The following is a 21,780-nucleotide window of genomic DNA, read 5'->3' on the forward strand; positions in this document are numbered from 1 at the left end:
GTAAAGTCAGACTCCGCCTCTTTTTGAACCTCTTTTTGCCGCGTAGCATCATCACAGCGCTAAAGTTCGGAGGAAAGGGCAGTGACTCTGTGGTTCTGATACATCAGCTCACAGATGCAGTCTTGTGCTGATCATCTACTGTACCCACCCAGAGAGAGCAAAGCTAACTGTGCTCCCTCAGGGCTCCGGCTGCTGATGGCAAGCTGCATGAACAGGATTTAAACCGGCGATCTCCTGATCATAGTGGGAGCGCTTTAGACGGCTGGCCCACTCGGAGCCCTGAGGCCGGCTGAGGAATCTTTAGGACAGGAAGGATGACGGGTTGTTTAACGCACATTAGAACAATGCCCAACATCAGGGTGAGGTTGAACATCTGCAAAACTCAGCATGCAGTTCTGTTTCAGGCAGATATGTAAATGATTACAGATGTGGTCTGATTAGACACATGAGGGCTCAAAAATGATTATAATTGTGCCTTTCACAGCTCAAAACGCACAAAAGGACATGTACTGATTCTCTTAATCAATCATGGGTGTGGTTAGATTTGGGCATGACGTGAAATAAACCAATCAGTGTGTCAGTTGTAATGTCCTTTAAGAGTCAGGTGAGCTCTGACTTTGGCACGTTCCTATCTTAACAGCGAGGATACCGTTTCGCTCGTTCACACTGTGAAGATACACCAGCAGCTCATTTAAGGGAACAGTAATGTTATTTAATTCTATATCCTGTTTATTGTTGAGTTAAAAATCTGATTTGCACTCTGCAAGTGTAAGATATGATTGGGTGGATGACTGTTTACTGTTGTCAGGGTTTTAATCAGTCAGTGGAGCTTCTGTTTTTCACGCTGCCAAGATAAAAACACGGCAAAAATTTACCGACACCCCCATCAGTGTAGATTTATTCATTAACTCTGACGCTATTTTAACAGCGCAGGCTCAAGGCATGGAAATAGACTGTTGACGGGGTGTAAGATAGCCATAAAATAAGACAGTCGGTCACCCCTACATTTGAGCAGGAGGGTAAAAATGAAAACTGCTCAAGGTGAGATCATGCACGTAGTGCAGAATCAGCAGTGGAGGTAATTTTGCTTTGCTATATCAGCTGCTCAAGTAAGATGCATAATCTGTGATAAATATCAGAATAATGATTATTATTATTTAGTCCATGCAGACCTGGTTTAAGAGCCAGATTAACCAGATTAAGCTCCTCTGATGTAATGCATTCAGTACCACGCCCTAGAAGCAAAAAAAAAAGCAAAGAGTATAAGTTTCCTTCTGTTGCTCAGTTTCAAATAACTGACATGTATTTCCCCTCCCTCGACTCACTTCCTCTGCTAACCCCACTGGAACTTATGACTGTGGTGAAACTAGCTCAGAAACCTGTTATTCAACATAAAACACAAACCAAAAAAGCTAATTGAACATTTTGTTAGCATTCTTGTTCTCTTTCTACTTTATCAGCTAATAAATGATCTGGGCCTTAAAATGAAAGGTTCTCATTCTCATTCGCCTCTGCATGCTCACCATCACCAGCTAACACTATTATACATTTTATATTATACATCTCCAGAGTAAAGGCAGAAATTAATTCTATATCAGTACTGTCATATTAAATATTTAATTGTTACATATATATACATTTACATATATATATATTTAAACTTCATCTAAAAAAAAAAAACAAATAATTTTATTGATGAACCAAGCAAGGTTACAATAGTTCTGATTTTTTAATGTTTTTCTCCTCCAATTCAGTTAGTTTTAATTAATTTTAAGAGTGGGTTTGCTAGTTTTTATTAGTTTTTTTTTTAGTGTTCAGTTTTAGTTTTTAAAAATGTACAAAAGTATATTTGTAAATAAGTATTTTAGAAGTATATTGAATTACATTAATCTAAAAGTGTACTTCATAGTAGTCTATTCATTTAAAATACACTATATTATACTTTTTAAAAAGCATGAAATGAATGATGAAAGCATACTATTAATGTACTTTTAATACATTTAAAGTAAATACAGAAATCTGTTTCTGTGTATATTTACAGCATACTTACACAATTCTCAACATGTTTTATGTACATAAAAATATATATTTTTTTTTCACCAGGGAGTGTGGGGTCTTTTCTATGCAAACTATGAGGTAACATTTCATTAATAATTTACATACAGCTGTCCCAAGACTTTTGGCATGTCAGTGTGTTAGTGGACCTGCAATTTTATTTTGACCAGACCAAAAACATGTTGCAGATATTTCAAAGGTTGCACTGGATTTGTTTTTTTAGTGGCACAAATTTGGAATTACATTCTAAGTCTATAAAACATTTTCTGATATTTGAATTACAGGGAGTTGGACTCATTAATGAAGTATCTCAGAGTAAAACTACTGATCCAAGATCACCTCTTACCAGCTGTTTAATAGAATTTAGTAAAGTATAACTGATCCTGGATCAGCATCTTTACTCTGAGAGGTTTGAATGGGCAACTTATACCGGTGAGGGCGTTCCTAAGGCAATTAGCCCCTGAGGGAACTCATGATTAATTTACATACTGCTGCAACATGACTTTTAACTTTTTTGAGCATTTTCTATAATGGTTCACAAATGCATTTTTTATTTTTATTTTTTTGCCTAATTAAAGGGACAAAGTTCTATTTAAATCCAGCCTGTTAATAATTATATAATATTGATAAAAGAAAAAATTAGGTCGTTTATCCTGAACTCCCAGCCTTATATATTTTATATCTTAATAATGAGAGACGAACACACTCTTGAGTTCTGAGCACTGCTTCCTCCTGCCAGTTCACTGTCCTCTCATTAAAGCGCTCCCCCTGCTGGTCTAGTGCCGTTAACCTTAATAATAAAGCAAAGCACAAACTATAAAATATCCCAATGTATATTTTATAAAAAAAAAACTATTAAGAATAATCCAAACGTATAGGGGGTGTAAATTCATTTTTCATCAAACATTTAAATATTTAAAAATAATAAATATCCACTATTAAATGTTTAAGTTTCAAAAAGTAGTGTGTTCATTTGGAACTGCTTACAAGAACACGTTAATATAAATAAAGAAATGAATACTTCTGCTTCCATCCCATTCCCTGAAACAAATCCCCAACATTCACATTTATAGAAATCCTACTGTCGCAAAATCTCCTACTTCCCATAATCAACAGCTACTTCCCCTAAATCTAACTTCTCTGTTTCACTTTTTCTTTTTTAGAGACAGAGTAAATAAAAGATTAGATTCAATAAGAAATACACTTAAATACAAAACATACAAATAAAACATAATGTCTAAAAGTGTAACAAACACACAGTGAGGACATTGTCACATTGTGTTTGTAATTATTTTATTTCTATGTGTATTAGAGCTTTATGTACCTAATATTCAAATTGGTAAATATTTATTCAGAAACACATTCAGCAACCTTTCAACATTAAGTCGTCACAGGACTATCAGCCAATCAGGATGAAGCATCCAGAATAAACAAGAAGCTAGAAGGCATGAGCAGAGTAAATCCGGTATAGTTTGAGAGTTTGGAAACAAATCAGACTCTTTCTTCCTCCCTCTCTCACTCTCTCGCTCTTTCTCTCTCTCCCTCCCCCTCTCTCTCTCTTTCACTTTCCCTCTCTCTCTTTCACTCTCTCTCTCTAACGTTTTGTTATTTTAAGTAAATGGAACTTGTCTAAGCCTTAAAATATGCGTGAATAAATGATCACAGTATATCCAAATGAATGTAATAAAGGATATAAATATTTTACTGGTGCAGGATGATGTATGTGTGCTATACAAACCATTATTAAGTTAAAGTTAGCCTCCAAGGAAATGCACCCTTTAATAAAGTATTTGTTTTAATCTGTTTCCTTTCAGAGCTTCTGGTTCCTTTCAGCATCTATCTGAATCCAAATTCCTCTCAAATTGACTCTAAGCTTACTACTCATATTATGTTCTGCAGGTTAAATGTCGCATTTGTTTGAACCGTCATATTTAAACAAATCCACCTCCTCAATGCTTTATAGAGGCATTATAGCGTCAAACATTAGAATGAAGTCCCAGATAGACCCAGAATGAACTCAGGTATACAACCATAAAAATCAGTCCACAAGCATCCTCATTCCAAACACATTTATTTAGATTTTTACCTTATGTTACATGTTCACATTATTTACTGACTGTATCTAAGAATATCAAAGATATTTTAAATGGAACTGAATATATGAAATAATATAATATACAATAAAATACAACAACTTAAAACATTTGGTATAGGCTAGGTCATAAAATCAGTCCGTTGACTAGGTTGCCTGTAGGGGTTTTTAAGGTCCAGTAGGTGTCAGTATTCAGTGACACAGTATCAATACAGTTTCCCTATGGGTCATAACGCTTCATGGCGCCTCATCTACCCATCACTATTAATTATCTTTGGTTTAACACAGAACCAGTAAGTTGCTAGCCAGTCAGGTAGGTAAATTGTATAATAATAATAATAATAATAATAATAATAATAATAATAATACTATTATTATTATTATTATTATATAAAATTATTAATTTATTATTATAATAGTTATTAGTTTTATTATTAGTTATTAGTTTTAGGATTATTATTATTAGTACTAGTAGTAGTTGTATTAATGCTATTATTATTATTATTATTATCATTATTATTATTATTATTATTATTATTATTATGTTGTTGTGTTGATTTGTGTATTGCACTACTAGAGAAAATGCAGGCAAACACTGCTCTGTTTATGCCTAGAGGAATCCCCTCCTATGCTTATATACACAATTAATAATATCTTTATAATTATTTGTGAATAATTATAGTGATATTGAAAGCAGCTAATTTGGGCTTTAGCTTTAAATAATGTGAGAAACACCAGTGTTTTATCATTAAAATAGAGAAAAGTCAGAACTACATATTTAGTCAGAAAAGCAGCACCTCAAATATCAGAAAAAAAATATGTTTCAGAAGGTTCAGTCATTAGTGTGAACTTATTTGGAAGCAGTTAGCTAACTAAACAAGCTAATTAGCTAACAAAACAAGCTAGTTAGCTAAGTAAACAATCTGGTTAGCTAACTAAACAAGCTAATTAGCGAACAAAACAAGCTAGTTAGCTAACAAAACAAGCTAATTAGCTAACTAAACAAGCTGGTTAGCTAACGTTAAGTAACCAGACTAGCTAGCTAGCAGAATGCTAAAGCTACACACTGCAGGGCAGATTTGATTTGAGCTGGTCGTTTCTGCTCTGCATGTTTACAGGAAAAACCTTCACATGATGGAGGGATTGTGCTGTAAAACGAGTGCAGGTAGCCTGCTAGCAGCTAGCCCTTCACCACCACCTGCTCTGTTTCTACTCTGCTGGGTAATGTTAGAGCTAGATGCTAGCGCTAGCAGAGACGGCTCACTTTACAATGTAGTACACAGTAAAGTTTCTCCTGCCACAGGTTTAGAGGATTAGAAAACTCTAATCTGATCAACAGACATCAGGTATCTGCTGTTGGAGAGGCAGCAGGGCTGAATTTACCCAGTTTTGTGAAATATATATTTTAGCTAGAAGCGTGTTAGCTAAGCTAACGGTTTAATGCTGGCACAGCTCCTGTGTGCTGCTGTTAGTTAGCGCATTTGGCTAAGTAGCTATTCAATGGTTAAACCTTTATTAAGTGATTGTCTGAAAAACTAGAAGTTTCTGTTTAGTAATTTTACAAGTTATTTGTATTTAATTTTCTTATTTAATAATTTATATAAAATTATTATTATTATTTAATATTATTATAATTGTTTAACAAGTTTAAATTTGACAACTAATCTGCTTGGAGCAAACAAGGAAGTACCTCAGCTTGAACCTTACGTGTAGGCTAACAGTAGCATTGTAACATTTAAAAAATCCAACCTGTTGTAATTACACATATTTAGCTGCATTATGCTGAGGTAATGCTAACACATTAGCAGTATTAACAGGCAGCTAGTAAAAATTTATTTTCTTGACTTTAACTATGTTTGGTTTAATACAGAACCAGTAAGTAGCTAGCCAGTCAGGTAGGAATAGTAATAATATTAATAATAATATTATTAGTATTTTTAAATTAGTATTATTATTAAAATTATTATGTTTGTTGTGTATTGCACTAGTAAAGAAAATGCAGGAAAACATGCCTAGAGGAATCCCCTCCTTGTATGCTTTATACAGAATAAATAATATCTTTATAATTATTTGTGAATTGTTGTTGCTGCTAACTAAACAAGCTAGTTAGCTAACAAAACAAGCTGGTTAGTGTTGTAGAAATGAAAATTGAAAGGTGGGTTCGCACCCACCTCTCGCCTTGGGCTACAACTCCCATACGTGTTCGTTGAATAGAGGAGTCTAGACAGATGGAGTGAAGTTAGAAGCAAAACAAGTATTTATTACAAAAGACTGGATCCAGGAGAACACAGAAAGGAGCGGTCGTTGACCGTTCCACATATGCTCTGAACCTCTAATGATCTGACTCCATGTTTTAAACCCAAAATGACGTGAAGACCTGGTGATAGGGCGTTGCTAAAAATCATCTTATGTCAGCATGCATGGTGTTATGTGTTAGCGCTGAAGATTTCGCTGATGGCTCAAGATTTGCTGGTGTTTTTGGCCTTGGAGAAACAGCACGGCTTTGTTCAGTAATTAGACAGTGTTGCACTCCCCGTGCGCATGTCCTCCCTCAATTTGACAGGTGGAGGTCTTCACGCGCACAGAGAGAAAGACTGTATTGTTTGTCCAAAAGTCTCTGTATTAAGCGAGGTCATGCAAAATGCACTATCTGCTGATTTTGTAGCTGTTAGTGAGAAAAACATGCAATCACACAATGGGTTTCAGTGAGGTGTCAGTGGCTCGTGATTGTCAGCCATATAATAGGTTCCCATACGTTAGCAAACTCCCTTATGTTATGTATCCTGTCTGTCAGACTCAATGTCACATGCTGGTTAGAAACAATGTTTTACTATATGTGTGGTTAGAGGTTAGTTCTCTATATAAATGTGTAAAAAATATACTGTGAGTGATAAAATGATCAAATATAGCGTTAATATTGGTTAATGCATATAAAATAGTTATGAAATGATCAAATGTAGTGTGAGTATTGGTTAGTGCATATAAAATACAAGGTTTCACACGATGATTATGTAATTTTAGATACTAAGATAAGTAATCATGATTGTGAGATACTTGTCAATATATTCAAGGTAAAACAAGGTTTCTTCGTAAGATTTCCCACAATTCCCCCTTTCGACGTATCAAACAGATACGTCGACAAACCGTAATTCCTCCAAATCATGTATTTACATATGTTCAACACTTGAAAACATGTGTATGAACATTTTACTAAAATGTGAGAGCGAAAACCTGTCGCGGCAGCCTTCCAACCTATTTTGACAGGAAAAATTCTCTCACAGCCCCTCTGCCACCCAGGCGGCTAATGAGATGAACTCTATCAAAGGAGGAAGTGACATCATAACCTTAAAGTCATCCCCAAGACTAGTTGGTTTACAGCAGTTCCTCTTGCTTTTCCTTACATTCCAGTATAGGCCGATCCCAATTGACATGTGTCGACCTAATTACGTATAAGCTGCTTAATCGGTGTTATGGGTGATTCTCATGAAGCTGCATGCAACATGTCCATGACAATTTTTAAAATCAGTACTTAATTCACAAAAACTCTGATATTGTGTGTAAAGCAAATAGGTAGTACTGTATGGATCAATTGTTCATATAAAATTATTTTTATATAAATTAAATAAAAAATATATGGAAATTCTCATTACTGTTATGTGTCCGTACCCCTTCCTTCTAATTTTAAGTTAAACCATATTAAAAGTACTAAGCATATCGAATCAATAAAATAGATTAAAGTCATTTAAAATATCAACATTTATACATAATATAAATATTTTTGAACAAAAAATGTACTTGATTTTAAACAAAATAACTGTGTCCGAAGAATTTTTTCTCATTACCGTTTCATGATTTTACCCCCCTAAAAATTACACTGTGCCTCTAAATTGATCAGCTATCCCATGATGCATCACTTCAGATACAAGCTTCAAAATGGATATAAGGTCAGTTGGTCACTATTCTCTCCCTTTGAGAAATCTGTGTTAATATTGCTAAAACTGTCCTCAGTTACACTGTGTATTATCATTACCGTTATGGTTTAATACTCATTACTTTTAAAAATATAAAAATAAATTATTTCATTAATATTATCACAATATAAGGCTTCGACAGCTGGCAAAGTTATAGGTTGTTATCATATTAGCATTTTAAGTTATTTGTGAAATTAGCTAAGAGCATCTCATTACCGTTATGGATCTAAAATGTTAATTGTTTTAAATGTTTCACATCTTATCATCATTTTACTATAGTATACCCCTCACCTGTTGTCCACATGAGTTTTTTTGATCAAACATATTCTAAAATAATTCCCATTAATTAAAAAATTAAAAGATATTTTACAAATGTTGTATCGGTAATGAGAGTTGCTTAACTATAAATAAATAAATAAAAAAGATCAAAGTAATTGTCAAGGACTGTGCTGTTAAGTTGATGGGATTTTGTTGTGGAAATATGAAATTAGTCATCAAAAAATGTTTTGAACCGTTGATCTAGCTTCGTCATTTACTGTAACGGTAATGAGAATTATTCTGGATCATATAAGATTCAAATGATAATAAAATTCTATTTTTAAAAAAAAATATATGAAAAAATAAACAATATAGTAAAATACACATTCTATTTTAGCATCTCAACTTGAAAAAATGCTGCAATGAGGTGAAAACTTTTTTATGTTAATGTGAAAGTCTTCGTCAGAATCCCCCTTATGGTTACACTTAAGATTATCATCACGGGACCAACACAAGTACACCGCTTCCCCCTTGGACCCCTGCTTACCACAAGTAACCACGTCGCATAAGTTCACTGTCCATATTGTCATCTCACCCCAATAATAGTCTAATTCTATACCTCCCCAGCGCCTGATGCATTTTGAGTTAGACTGGTTGATGGTTGATCGTTTGGTTCTATTAAGCTGTGTTGTCTGGTCTGTAGTTGTTGCGTTTGTCGGGTGTACGGTTGCTGATGTGTTTACAATTGTTCCCTCTACCGTTGTTAGTTGTTCTTGCTTTGATACGATGGCCAATGTTATTATCATGATACCCATGAGGGCAACGGTTATTATTATCTGGAGCCATATTGGAATAGCCAGAGGAAATGCTTGTCCGTTATAGTTTCCGTACTTTGACCTGTCCCACCCCCTTTTTCCGTACCAAGCAAGCCATTATTAAACCATAAATGTGTTTTCCCTCTAAGTTTCCCAGTATTTAGTAAACTTGTTATCTATAGCTCTATATGTGTAAGTGTTAAGGTTACAGAGTGTATATATATATTTTTTTTTTTTTACAATTTCGTTTTTTCAAGAGTCTTTCGGCCACCTGTAAAGGAAAGCAATGTTCAGTACAACCTGTAAAGAAAAAATAATGTGTTCCCCCCCCTACTTTAGCAAATCACAGTTTATAACCCTATATGTGTAAATGTTAAAGTTGCAATTCGTGTTGTTCGTTTCTTCTTTCTTCTTGTTTCAGGGTTCTTGAAGGTATACTACCTTGATGTCTGCAATATCAGTGAATGAAAAGTATGAGTTGGTGTGTGATAAGACTATGTGTGTTTTTAATGAGATGTGTTTTAGAGTTTCTGTATGTAGTGTACTTTGACGCAATCGAAACGTTGCTGAATGAGTCACTCCCTCACTTCTGCTCCTCAGTCACAGCCATGCTGTGTGCTGTCTGCTGCTGTGCTCTGAGAAATCTTTTCTCTGCTGTGGCCAGGCCAGGCCCGTGCTGCGGGGGCTCTGCTGCCCCTCCTTCCTGCTGCTGCTGCTGCGGGGTGAGTGTGCTACCCCTCCTTCCTGCTGCGGGCCTCCATCTGGGTCAGACGATTCAGCTGCTGTGCTCACCTCTCCCTCTGGCTCTCTAAGCGATCTCTGTTGTTGCACAGCTGTAGAACCCTCGCCTGTCAGTTGATCTGCATACGTTGTTCTCTCAGTCACCTGGAAAGGCTCAATCCAGCCAGGCTCGTTCCCCTTTCGTGCGTAGTGGCGGAGGAGCCCTCACTCCGTGTCTGTATTGGTCCACCTTTGCACCACGTTCTCCTTCTCCCCCTGTGTAAACAGATCTGAAACGAAACTTTTGTATTCGTTATAATCATGTTTAAGGTTCTCTATTCATTTTGGAAGTTTTTAAGGCGTCCTCCGTGTCTCCTTTCTGCAAGTTAAAATACATGGTTAAAATACATTTATCACACTTGACTTGAGCTCTAATTTCCCATTGGAAGTTAATTATTTCATATTTAAATTTTGTCTGTGCACAGATTTAAGCCCAATTTTTGTTTTCTTACCTTCCTCAGTTGTCCTGATTTTCAGTTATACTCAATCATGATCTTTAATGTCAAAAGTGCTTTAAATCCCTAACTTTTAGGAATTTTCAATTTTAAATTGCAACCTTTAATTATCATCACCATTAATTACTTGCTTTTACCTTCCTTTTGTTCACATCCCTTTCCCTTTTAGTGTAACTGCTTCCCTGTGGCTCTGTTATATCCAAATTAGATCTTACAAACACTACTAATGTTCACCACCCAGTTTACCACTAGACACACACTATTTCTCGTGCATGCACACACTCACAAACTCAAACACGTCCACTCTCACAAACACTAACCAAGCTAAAGATCACACACCTCAACTCTGCAGCATCATTGTACAGACCATATTTTACTACTTCACAGCACAAAACTGCTGCTTTAAACGCACCTGCTGTTAAGCCTCCCACTTAGAGCTTCCTTTAGATCTTCTCATATTGTATTGGTAATACCTTATAGATAATAAATAAGAAACAAACATTTGGAAATACATCTGAATCATGTTTTTTATATAGATCGTAATGATCAGCTGCTCTATTTTCCCCTCCATATCCACACTGATTAATAGAATATCAGGGCCCAAAGTTTTAAACTCAAACAAACTACACATAATGTGGCTTCTGTCTCAGGAATGGTTCCATATTGATGTACTGGGCTTTCTTGGGTTACTTTTGCTTGGACTTCAGAATTACTGTTTGTGGCTATATTATTTTACCTGCCACTTTAATGTTCTGCAGTGTGTTATTTTACTAAGAAATTATGTTTCTGACTTTTTCAATTCCCAAGATTTTATAAAGACTTGATTTCTATATTTAGTTGATTTTATTTAGTGCTTTAAAAATTGGGAGAAGTGGAACGTGATTATTTTTCTCTGTATCAATCGTTCCATTACAGACAATAATATTAGCAATATCAATAAACAATTTTATGCTTTGCTTTGTTCTTGTTATTATAGCCAATAAAATCCGAACAATGCTTTTCATTTACTGATCAATATGTTCAATATGTATTTATGCATATACAATGCCAAGCAGATTGCTTTCCACAATTATCAACAATACATCTATTTCCTTAAACAATTTATCAAATCTCACTTACTGTTTTTTCTGTTCAAAAAATGGCTTACATGTTGAATAGTGAAAGTTTAATTTTGTGTCTACATTTCATATTTTCAAGTTAGGATTGAGTGTGTCTTAAAAGCTAAAACTTTTACAATATTGCTGAAAGTAATTGCTCATCTGCATAGAGGTTGTTTTAAAACCATACTTTAAAAAGATAAACAAGCTAAAAGTTTAAAAAAAAAAAAAAATGCTCTACGTCTATAAAATAATGATTGGTCAAAAAATTTTTAGTAATAGTGGTGAGGGATGAAAAAGGTTAATAGGTTTAAAAAAGATAAAAAGTATAAAATAATTATTGGGCAAATAATGGTGGTAATAATGATCATCTATTTACATCTCCCCCTTTTTCTGAAACAGAGTTTCAGTTTCAGAAAGCTTAACACAAAATTGCTCCACCCTCTGTTGTCTTTCCCCTGTCCACTGGGCTGGTCTACCCTGCACAAGCCTCCACTGACACACACCCCATCACTCCATTCATCCACTCACTCTCCCCCTGGGCTGCGCCTCCCCTCCACGATGTTGTCTCCGTTTTCTGTTAAAATGCATGTGGTGGTCAGATCGAAACTGTGCCTGCCTTAGGTTGTCCCGTTGTAGTACGTTGGGATCTTACCCGTCTTTGGCTAACCAGCCTAGCCCACTGAACCACACACAGCGTAGCAGCACTGTTTAATCAACATTCCGTGCCGTAGTGCCCCCGCAGGGTACAGTTAGGGAACGCAAACCCAGGTATGTCACACTGTCATAAACACACACTCTGGTGTTTACTGTGAAAGCCTGTGCAAGGCACCAAGGACCCATGGTTTATTATTTGTTATTATTATATACATATTTTATTTATTACCATCATTATCACCACTTCTCTTCCACTTAATTTAGCTTAAATTATTTGCTTTGATGCCACTGTTCTGGAATGGACCCAAAATAGTGCATGTCAATGAATAATTATTCAGATTTGGCATCTGTACCCTAAAGGTGTACCACAAGGTTAAATTTCGGTCCAGTTTTATTTAATATATATATACATAAATTATAGTGCTGGCTCTGCTTCTCAGATTGCAAACTTTACCATTATGCAGATGAAACAATTTTATATTGCTTAGCCGATATTGTTCATGCTACAGCCAGAAAATTATGCATTTGTTTTATAGGTGGCATTGTATAAGCATGAAAACTAAATTTATGCTGTTTTCCAGATCTCGTTTTAGTCTAATTTAATACTATACAGAAAGAAAGTAAAGCATATTGAAAGCAAAATAGAAAGCTCATTTTTTCAATACATGTGATTATGTCTCCTTATCAGAAAAATACCAAATTCCCTGTAGCTTGAAATAGATGCAACACTGCGTTTCCTTAAAAAATAATAATAATAATAATAAAAATAAGGTCTTTCCTCACTGGTTTCTGAAATCTACTATCGCTCTTAAGATAATCAAAATATTAGCATAGACGGATATACATGAGATCATAGAGAAATTAGATATTACATCTGTCTGATAGGTGATGCTAGGACTGAACTGAGATCAGTCTGAATAAGAAACGAATATTAAGAGAATTAACTAAATCACCTGATAGAAAAAGCTGTGTTTGGAATGGCTCGCTCATTAATTCATTCACTATTAACTATGTAGCATTTTTCTATTTATTGAACTGGTTATTTAAGAATCAAACAAGAAACCATATTTATTCGTCCTGCTCTGAGTACAGCTTATACAACAGTGCTGCATGGCATAGTATATTTTGGAATTTCTAGCATACATCTTCTGTACAATATTATTATAATATAATTTAATTAATAGTGAACTATATGGGGGAAAAAATGTACTGCTAAGTTTCGACAGAGCATTGTAAAAATGGCCAATCCAAATTGCTTAGTATTTCTGCAATAGGAAACGATTCCGAAACAGCCACACACCTTCATTATGTTCATTATTAGATTTGCTTATATAATATAGAGTTAGACATATGTCCCTGTTAGGTTAGGGCCTCAAGATATAGTCCAATACCCAAAATTAAGCTAATTATTTTCCTCAATTCTGACTCCCCTTTTTCTTTTTCTTTTTATTTTGTATTTGTGTTGCTAACCAACCCCAAACTCCCTTTATTAAATTCTCTAAATTCTCTAATTATCTATCCAGTCACACACCATTATTAAACAACTTAATTATTTATATTAACACTTCCCCAACCTTGCTTACATTAAAGTACACTGTACTCATGATTGGGTATTCACAGTTTCATATTTTCATTTTAGAACTGTCTTATAACCTATGCATATATTATATTATATTACAGTTATATGTAGCATCAGTCACTTTCGTAATCGATGTCATCACACTTTACTCTTTTATTTATTGAATTATTTATGATTATTAGTAATATCTACTGCACTGCTCCGTTTACAGATAGATCTTTACCTTGTATAGTTAGGTTTTGTATATCCTTATATTTATATATCTATCTATCTACCCATACAAAAGCCTTTTCCCCCTGTTCACCTCTGTCCTCTATTTCCCTACTGAACTGATGTTCGATTTTCTATATCTCACAAGTGTTAATTCACAAATAGCCAACCTCTCAGTCTAAAGCCAATAGGCTGGACCAACTCCACCTACTTCACCTTGGACTCCTCCCCTGCAGTGGGACTCATCCATTCCTATTTCGTTGACACACAAGAGTTCGTACACTCAACCAATCACATCGCTCGCAGGAACCCTGCGCACACACATTTCAGTAGCACTCACTCTGTTTCACACACACTCTAACGCATACGCACACACTTATGTTGCATTCAGTCTGTCTCGCACACACTTTTTTCAGTCTCACAGTTCCACACACGAGTCTAACACATACGCACACACATTTCAGCCTCACAGTTCCACACACAAGTCTAACACATACGCACACACATTTCAGCCTCACAGTTCCACACACAAGTCTAACACATGCGCACACACATTTCAGCAGCGCTCACTCTCTCGCACACAGTCTAACACATACGCACACACATTTCAGCAGCGCTCACTCTCTCGCACACAGTCTTTGATTCGCTGCCACACACTTTCACGCTCACAGGTGCACCTCCACAGTATCATGCAATAACTATTAATTCAATAACTTTTAAAAGTTCGTAGTAGGTACAGCGTATACTAATTTTTTACGAAATGTTTTGAACAGGAACAACATCTGTTTATTTTTAATACAAACATAAGAGATTTACAGTAGGAACAGCGTCTACTCTTCCGAATTAAAAAATAGAGAGGTCGGAACAGCTTCGACCCGAGCAGGGACAGCTTCTGCTCTTTTTAACCAAATAAAATAGATAAGAACAGGTACAGCGTCTGCTCTTTTGAATTAAAAATAGAGAGGTCGGCACAGCTTCGACCCGAGCAGGGACAGCTTCTGCTCTTTTTAACCAAATAAAATAGATAAGAACAGGTACAGCGTCTGCTCTTTTGAATTAAAAATAGAGAGGTCGGCACAGCTTCGACCCAAGCAGGTACAGCTTCTGCTTTTTTAAACCGAATAAAAATAGAGGTGAGTAGGAACAGCGTCTACTCTGGCTTTTTGCGAGCGGATCAAGATCGAGGTGAGCCTACACCTGGCCGTTATCCGAACTTCTCGTCAGAAGCCGGGGGGATACGCCAGCATCCAATCCGTAACCCTTGATTAGGAACAACATCTAATCTTTTTATAAACCTTTAAGTAGGAACAGCTTCTACTCTTTAATATCCTGGAATAGGCACAACTTCTATTCTCATTTAAATAGCTTGTTATGCTGTCTGCTTCCCTCCGGACAGCAGCCAGGCCGCCGATCCACTCAAATTTAGAAATAACCAATATGCAGAATTTGATAAAACCGGCTCTGCTTACCTTTTTAGTAGAAGTTCGGCCGTGAGTGGGTTGGCGTCGGATGCTGCCCTTCTGTTAGACTCTTTGGGGTTCAAAATGTCGGGGTCACCATCTGTTGTAGAAATGAAAATTGAAAGGTGGGTTCGCACCCACCTCTCGCCTTGGGCTACAACTCCCATACGTGTTCGTTGAATAGAGGAGTCTAGACAGATGGAGTGAAGTTAGAAGCAAAACAAGTATTTATTACAAAAGACTGGATCCAGGAGAACACAGAAAGGAGCGGTCGTTGACCGTTCCACATATGCTCTGAACCTCTAATGATCTGACTCCATGTTTTAAACCCAAAATGACGTGAAGACCTGGTGATAGGGCGTTGCTAAAAATCATCTTATGTCAGCATGCATGGTGTTATGTGTTAGCGCTGAAGATTTCGCTGATGGCTCAAGATTTGCTGGTGTTTTTGGCCTTGGAGAAACAGCACGGCTTTGTTCAGTAATTAGACAGTGTTGCACTCCCCGTGCACATGCCCTCCTCAATTTGACAGGTGGAGGTCTTCACGCGCACAGAGAGAAAGACTGTATTGTTTGTCCAAAAGTCTCTGTATTAAGCGAGGTCATGCAAAATGCACTATCTGCTGATTTTGTAGCTGTTAGTGAGAAAAACATGCAATCACACAATGGGTTTCAGTGAGGTGTCAGTGGCTCGTGATTGTCAGCCATATAATAGGTTCCCATACGTTAGCAAACTCCCTTATGTTATGTATCCTGTCTGTCAGACTCAATGTCACATGCTGGTTAGAAACAATGTTTTACTATATGTGTGGTTAGAGGTTAGTTCTCTATATAAATGTGTAAAAAATATACTGTGAGTGATAAAATGATCAAATATAGCGTTAATATTGGTTAATGCATATAAAATAGTTATGAAATGATCAAATGTAGTGTGAGTATTGGTTAGTGCATATAAAATACAAGGTTTCACACGATGATTATGTAATTTTAGATACTAAGATAAGTAATCATGATTGTGAGATACTTGTCAATATATTCAAGGTAAAACAAGGTTTCTTCGTAAGATTTCCCACATTAGCTAACAAAATAAGCTAGTTAGCTAAGTAAACAAGCTGGTTTGATTTGAGCTGGTCGTTTCTGTTCTGCATGTTTACAAGGAAAAACCTTCACATGATGGAGGGATTGTGCTGTAAAACGAGTTGTGGCATATTTTAGCTGGAAGCATGTTAGCTAGGCTAGCAGTTTCATACTAGTGCCAAAATCAGCTCCAGTGTACTGCTTTTAGTTAGTGCGGTTTGCTAATTAGCTGTTCAGTGGCTAAACCTTTATTAAGTGACTGTCTGAAAAATTAGAACGTCTGTATAATAAACCGTCAGTGTGTTGATATAAAAGTTTAGTTTTAGGTTGTAGTAGTTTGTTTTTGGAATTTTCTGTACTTGACATTTTAAAGGCCAACAACTATTTGTCCTCACAGTGTGGAACTGCAGAACTTCTTCAGAGCTCAAATATGAAACAGAATGCTATATGGAAAAGCAACGTAAAAATATCAAAGATAGACACATTGGTAAGTTATATAATTGTATGTATTATTTGTTATTTATATTGTTAATTTAGAACATGTTGTGGTGAAGTGTGCTTTCATACATTAATGTATATATTTGATACGATTTAAACTATTTCAATTTCATGTCTTTTTTTTAAGTTGGATTTAAAATCTCCTGGAGCTCACGGCCCTGAGAGCCACTCCTTACTTCAGGGATGGGCAACTTCCATGATGGAGAGGGCCACATTTTTTTCAGCATGACCATTGGAGGGCCACATGACCTCGCACTTCAAATAATTGAATATGAAAAACGCTACAAATGATTTTCAATAAGAACAAATTTTATATGAATTTATATCTGTATGTTTACAGCACCAACATTTATCAACAACTATTTTCTGCATATTAATGCATTTTAATACGGCAAAAGACAAACCGTTTGCTTAAAAAAAGTGCAAAAAGGAAGTCCTTCATATCAAAGAACAAAAAGTTTGCTTAAAAAACTGATTGCAAATACAGTAGTTCCTCTGTGTAAAATAAGTTCATTATAACAAGTCCTTCATAAGCAACAAGGACAAAACATTTGCTTATAAAAGTGCAAAAGGCATTTGAACTCATTTATAACAAAGAACAAAAAAGATTTAAAAACTGATTACAAATAGCTCATTCAATAATAGCAGAAAACTAGACCACAGAGGCCCAACATTTATTGAAGCTAATGAGAGAGCTGTGGTTTGGCCTGCTGGCTCACAATGGACTGGATGTCAATGTCAATTTTCATGGTTGTTTGGCAGCGCCCTCTAGCGGTCAAAAGTAGAATTACGTTGTTGTTTTTTTTTTTTTTTTTTTTTTTTTTTTAAATTATGAAATTATGAAATTATTTTTGATCTATTCGCGGGCCGCACTGAGTGACGACGAGGGCCGTGTGCGGCCCCCGGGCCGCCAGTTGCCCATCCCTGCCTTACTTGGTACTGAAGACTTAGAGGTATGGATATTATTTAAATGTTCTTGTAATGTTTACTGTAGGACTTTTATTTTTAAATGTTTTTGTATTTATTATTATTATTTTTTATCGCACGCACATCCTAGGTGAGGGACCCGAATTCTAAAACTTAAAAATTTCTAAAAATTCTAAAACCCAAAGTGAATAAACTGCGTCTAGACGAGGAATCCAAACAAAGAATGAACCAAAAACATAGAAATGAACAAAAACATCATTTTAACAGGCAATCAAGTGCTAATCTCAGAATCTTAACAGCTGGAAAATACAGTTTCACCAAGATATAAAGAAAAACAGCAGCAGCAGCAGCACAGAAGGAGCATCAGCTACAGAGACGTTTACTTCCTTTAAACAGAACTTGGTCTGTCCACGATATATATAAACACAATATATTTACACCACTATACTTTACAAGAATCATCTAATAATAAAAACCTTTTAAAGACACAGCAGCTCTATGAGGCTGAGCTGTTGGTTAAGGCGATTATCACGCTGTTAACACGTACCATTACTATAAAAATTAAAATACCATCAGCCACAGTAGCATGTGGGTTCTTCTCGTCCAATCAGAAGCAGCAAACAGGTATTTAAAGCTGCTGAAAAAGAAGAACTGTGCCATCCAGAGCAAAATCATCTCATGCTGCAGAGAATAACTCTGTTCTGTGATTGGCTGCTATGGGTATAAAAGGAGAGAAACTCATGGGGAGGCTCCATCTTCCCCTGACCTCCTGAAGCCTATAGAGCCTTTAGAGTCGAGCATCATCAAGAGTCATCAAGCTGCAGATCTGTGAGGCTGGAGGCAGTTCACATCTAAACAGCAGCTCTGGGATTCTGCTATTTTGACATCATGCAAAAAAATTCAAGCAGAAACTCTTTAAAAACTCACAAGTTCAATGAATGCAGGAATTATGAAGGTGATATCAAAGAATGGTTCCTGTGTTAACATGTAACTTGGCCTGTGAGGATGTTTTAGATTGAAATAGCTTTTGATTTCAGTAAATGTGACCTCCAATTGCTGCAAATTTTAAAAATAATTTAAACTCTGTTGCATAATAACGTGGATCAGTGCATTTAGAATTTTCATAAAAAAATATCATTGGGACGTTTGTTCAGTAAAACGGAATTTGACTGTCATTTGCAAAAATAACACGTCCATAATTATTTGGAACACTTGAGGGAGCAAGGTCATATGTTTACAGACCATTATTCATCAACATTAACAGCCTACATATTAAATCTCACAGATGATGTAGGTTCATCCATCCGGTCTTCAATCGCAGCTTTACTGGGTTTTGTAATCTCGGAATAAGTGGATTCTGGTTTTGAAGGTTCCACTGGAACAGAGGCTGGATCTGGTTCCTAGAGGAGCATGAGAACACAGAATAAAAACATCATTAACTGAAAAGAGTTATATAGCAGAGTTTTAGATCTACAGCAAACGATTCCTCATCAGATGTATAATAAACGAAAAATATATATTGTTTAAATATATTTTAACTATAAGAAAAAAATATTGTTAAGAAAGCAAAATAAATAAATAAATAAATGTTGAAATTAATAAATATAAAGAATATTTCCAATATTGTATAGTGCATAGACTGTATACAGCTGAACAGAGCATCGTCTCTCAAAAGTGAAGCCACCACAGGTCGGGCGCCCCCTGCTGTTCGGCTGCAGAAAGCTGTGTAACCCCACCCATCCCCATAGGTTTCAATGGCAAAACAGAACAACTTTCAATCACGTTTTTTTCTAATATACTGTAATTCTACCTCCATTATTTATTTAAATGAGTAGTCGGTCTCTCCACAGTCTTTCTCCCTCCTCTGGTCTCTACTGCGCTCTACATACTCGGGTTTCAGGATCGCCAACATGGAGGAAGATTTTGGCTTCATTTTCATTGAATGAATGGGAACGGCGACACGGCGTCCATCTTTTTTACAGTCTCTGGTGTAGTGCACCTCTACGGTAAATTTTATGTAAAAAAAAAAAAAAAAAGAAACCAAAAATGTACGCCAAATAAACAGTGTGGCCTGCAAAATGCTAAGCACATATGAAGCGCATGTGAAAATTGGACGCTTAAACTATTAATCACAATTAAAAAAAAAAAAGGCCAGATATTTGGCTTGAGCATCATAGCAAACATCAGAACATCACAGGCTACTGAGGCTCTCCAGATACACAACCTATTTTTAATCTAAAAAAAAACATCAACCTGTTTAGTATTAATAAATTACTGTTACTGTGACACGTCTATGAAATAATCTCTGAAAGGCTGAACATGTTTACCTTGATTTCAGTGTTCAGTGTCCTGATGCTCCATTACACGCTGGATGCTGGGGGTTTAACAGTGCTGTACACAGTAGAATACGTCTCCGCTTCAGGTGATGATGGCTGATCATTTCTCTGTAGACACGAGAGCTATATTTAATATATGTACTCTATGTGTGTGTTTAGATATATTCATTAATGAAATTAAATAAAGGGGGATTATATATGATCACTGTAAGCTTTAGAGTAAATAATTGTAAACACATTAATTAATAATGTTTAAATGTCTTAAGTGATCTTACCTCCACTTCTGCGTAGAGGGCGTCCTCCATCTGTTCTGCATCTAGAAGATTTTTAATGGAAAATGAAAATATAATTATTTAGGTCGTAGATAAACAGTACCTGTTTTACGGATGTTGATTCCTGGCATTCAGAAGAAATCCTCCAAGAAGAAATAAAATAATGTGTAGGATCGCCAGACTGTAATATACTGGCTGAAATGTCTCCAGGATCTTCAGTAATATTAACAGTATATTATCATATGTACAGAAGGTGTGTGTTCTGAAATGTGGTGCAATTTTATACGATTCCAGATCATCATTACCGTCACTCAGACAGACTGAAGTTACAGTAATTAGGTCCTGGGAAGAACGGATGCTGTGTTGCATGCACCGTGTTGGATTAAAATAGACTATTCTGAACGAGCCTCCTGGACTGCTGACTGCTGAGGAACGAGCCAAGGCGTTGGCGCCAAGCGTTGGCGCCATTGCTGGACAACGTGAGTTTGGGACAGATATTCAGGGACACTAAAAACAAGGGGAGTCTGCAAGTGCAGAGAGAGAGCACTACATTGGCAAACGTAGGCCACGGATTGTTTCCTTGTACATCCCATTGACCTCGCTGAAGAAAACTGACTGTAACTGAGTACATTATCCGGGCAGAGCTGATCCTCACGGTGCTCTGAGGTGCAGGCGAGGCACCGAGTGAGGGACTGATGATGGCAATGATTATGAGGGGACTTCCTGAAAGTTACAAGCCGTTACACTGATGGTAACCCATAGGTCAGCGGAGATGAAACTGGGTTCAAGGCTAAACTGCGAAACGTAGAGGCATCGGAGGATGTAGAGCCAGTAGCCGAGGTGGCGGGAGGAAGGGTTGTGAAAGCCCGCATAGCACTGACGAAAAGGAGCGGCGGATCTTCGACGGACATGGCGTGTTGGCGATGCGGAGAAAAGAGACATTGAAAAGATGAATGCACACGGAAAGTGCATTCATCGCTCGCGCTGAAGGTGGCGGCGGTGGCGAGAAACAGAAATGCAACTGACAAGGTGAAGACACCACTTGAGCTGGTGAATACTGATCTAGCTGGTCCAGTGACCAATGGTTCAATTGATGGTTACGGGTATATGCAATCATCTGTTTATTTCCTTAAAACTAAATGTACCCTAGAGCGGGGTGTTCAAACTTTTTTTGTTGGGGGCCAGAAGGAGAAATATATTTGAAGTCACGGTCCACAGACTCTGTAATAAAACAAATAATGA

At 36.4% G+C, this 21,780-nt stretch overlaps 1 protein-coding gene across 4 annotated transcripts in view; it reads right to left on the bottom strand.

The window, feature by feature from the left end:
- The window catches only part of LOC103033222 (SLAM family member 5-like), a 69,999-nt gene that overhangs the window by 26,591 nt on the left and 21,628 nt on the right, over positions 1 to 21,780 (bottom strand). For 2 of the 4 annotated variants that reach the window (XM_049478059.1, XM_049478062.1), the window contains 2 exons: positions 20,542 to 20,582; positions 20,258 to 20,374 (listed from right to left, as the gene is read on the bottom strand). In XM_049478059.1, the coding sequence (XP_049334016.1) occupies positions 20,291 to 20,374; positions 20,542 to 20,582 (125 nt within the window). In that variant the 3' untranslated portion in view covers positions 20,258 to 20,290. Of the gene's footprint in view, positions 1 to 18,746; positions 19,331 to 20,257; positions 20,375 to 20,541; positions 20,583 to 21,780 lie in introns of those variants that run through there. The other 2 variants (XM_049478060.1, XM_049478061.1) reach the window with 2 other exon arrangements.

This window comes from Astyanax mexicanus, chromosome 4, assembly GCF_023375975.1.
Source record: "Astyanax mexicanus isolate ESR-SI-001 chromosome 4, AstMex3_surface, whole genome shotgun sequence".
Taxonomy (NCBI): domain Eukaryota; kingdom Metazoa; phylum Chordata; class Actinopteri; order Characiformes; family Acestrorhamphidae; genus Astyanax; species Astyanax mexicanus.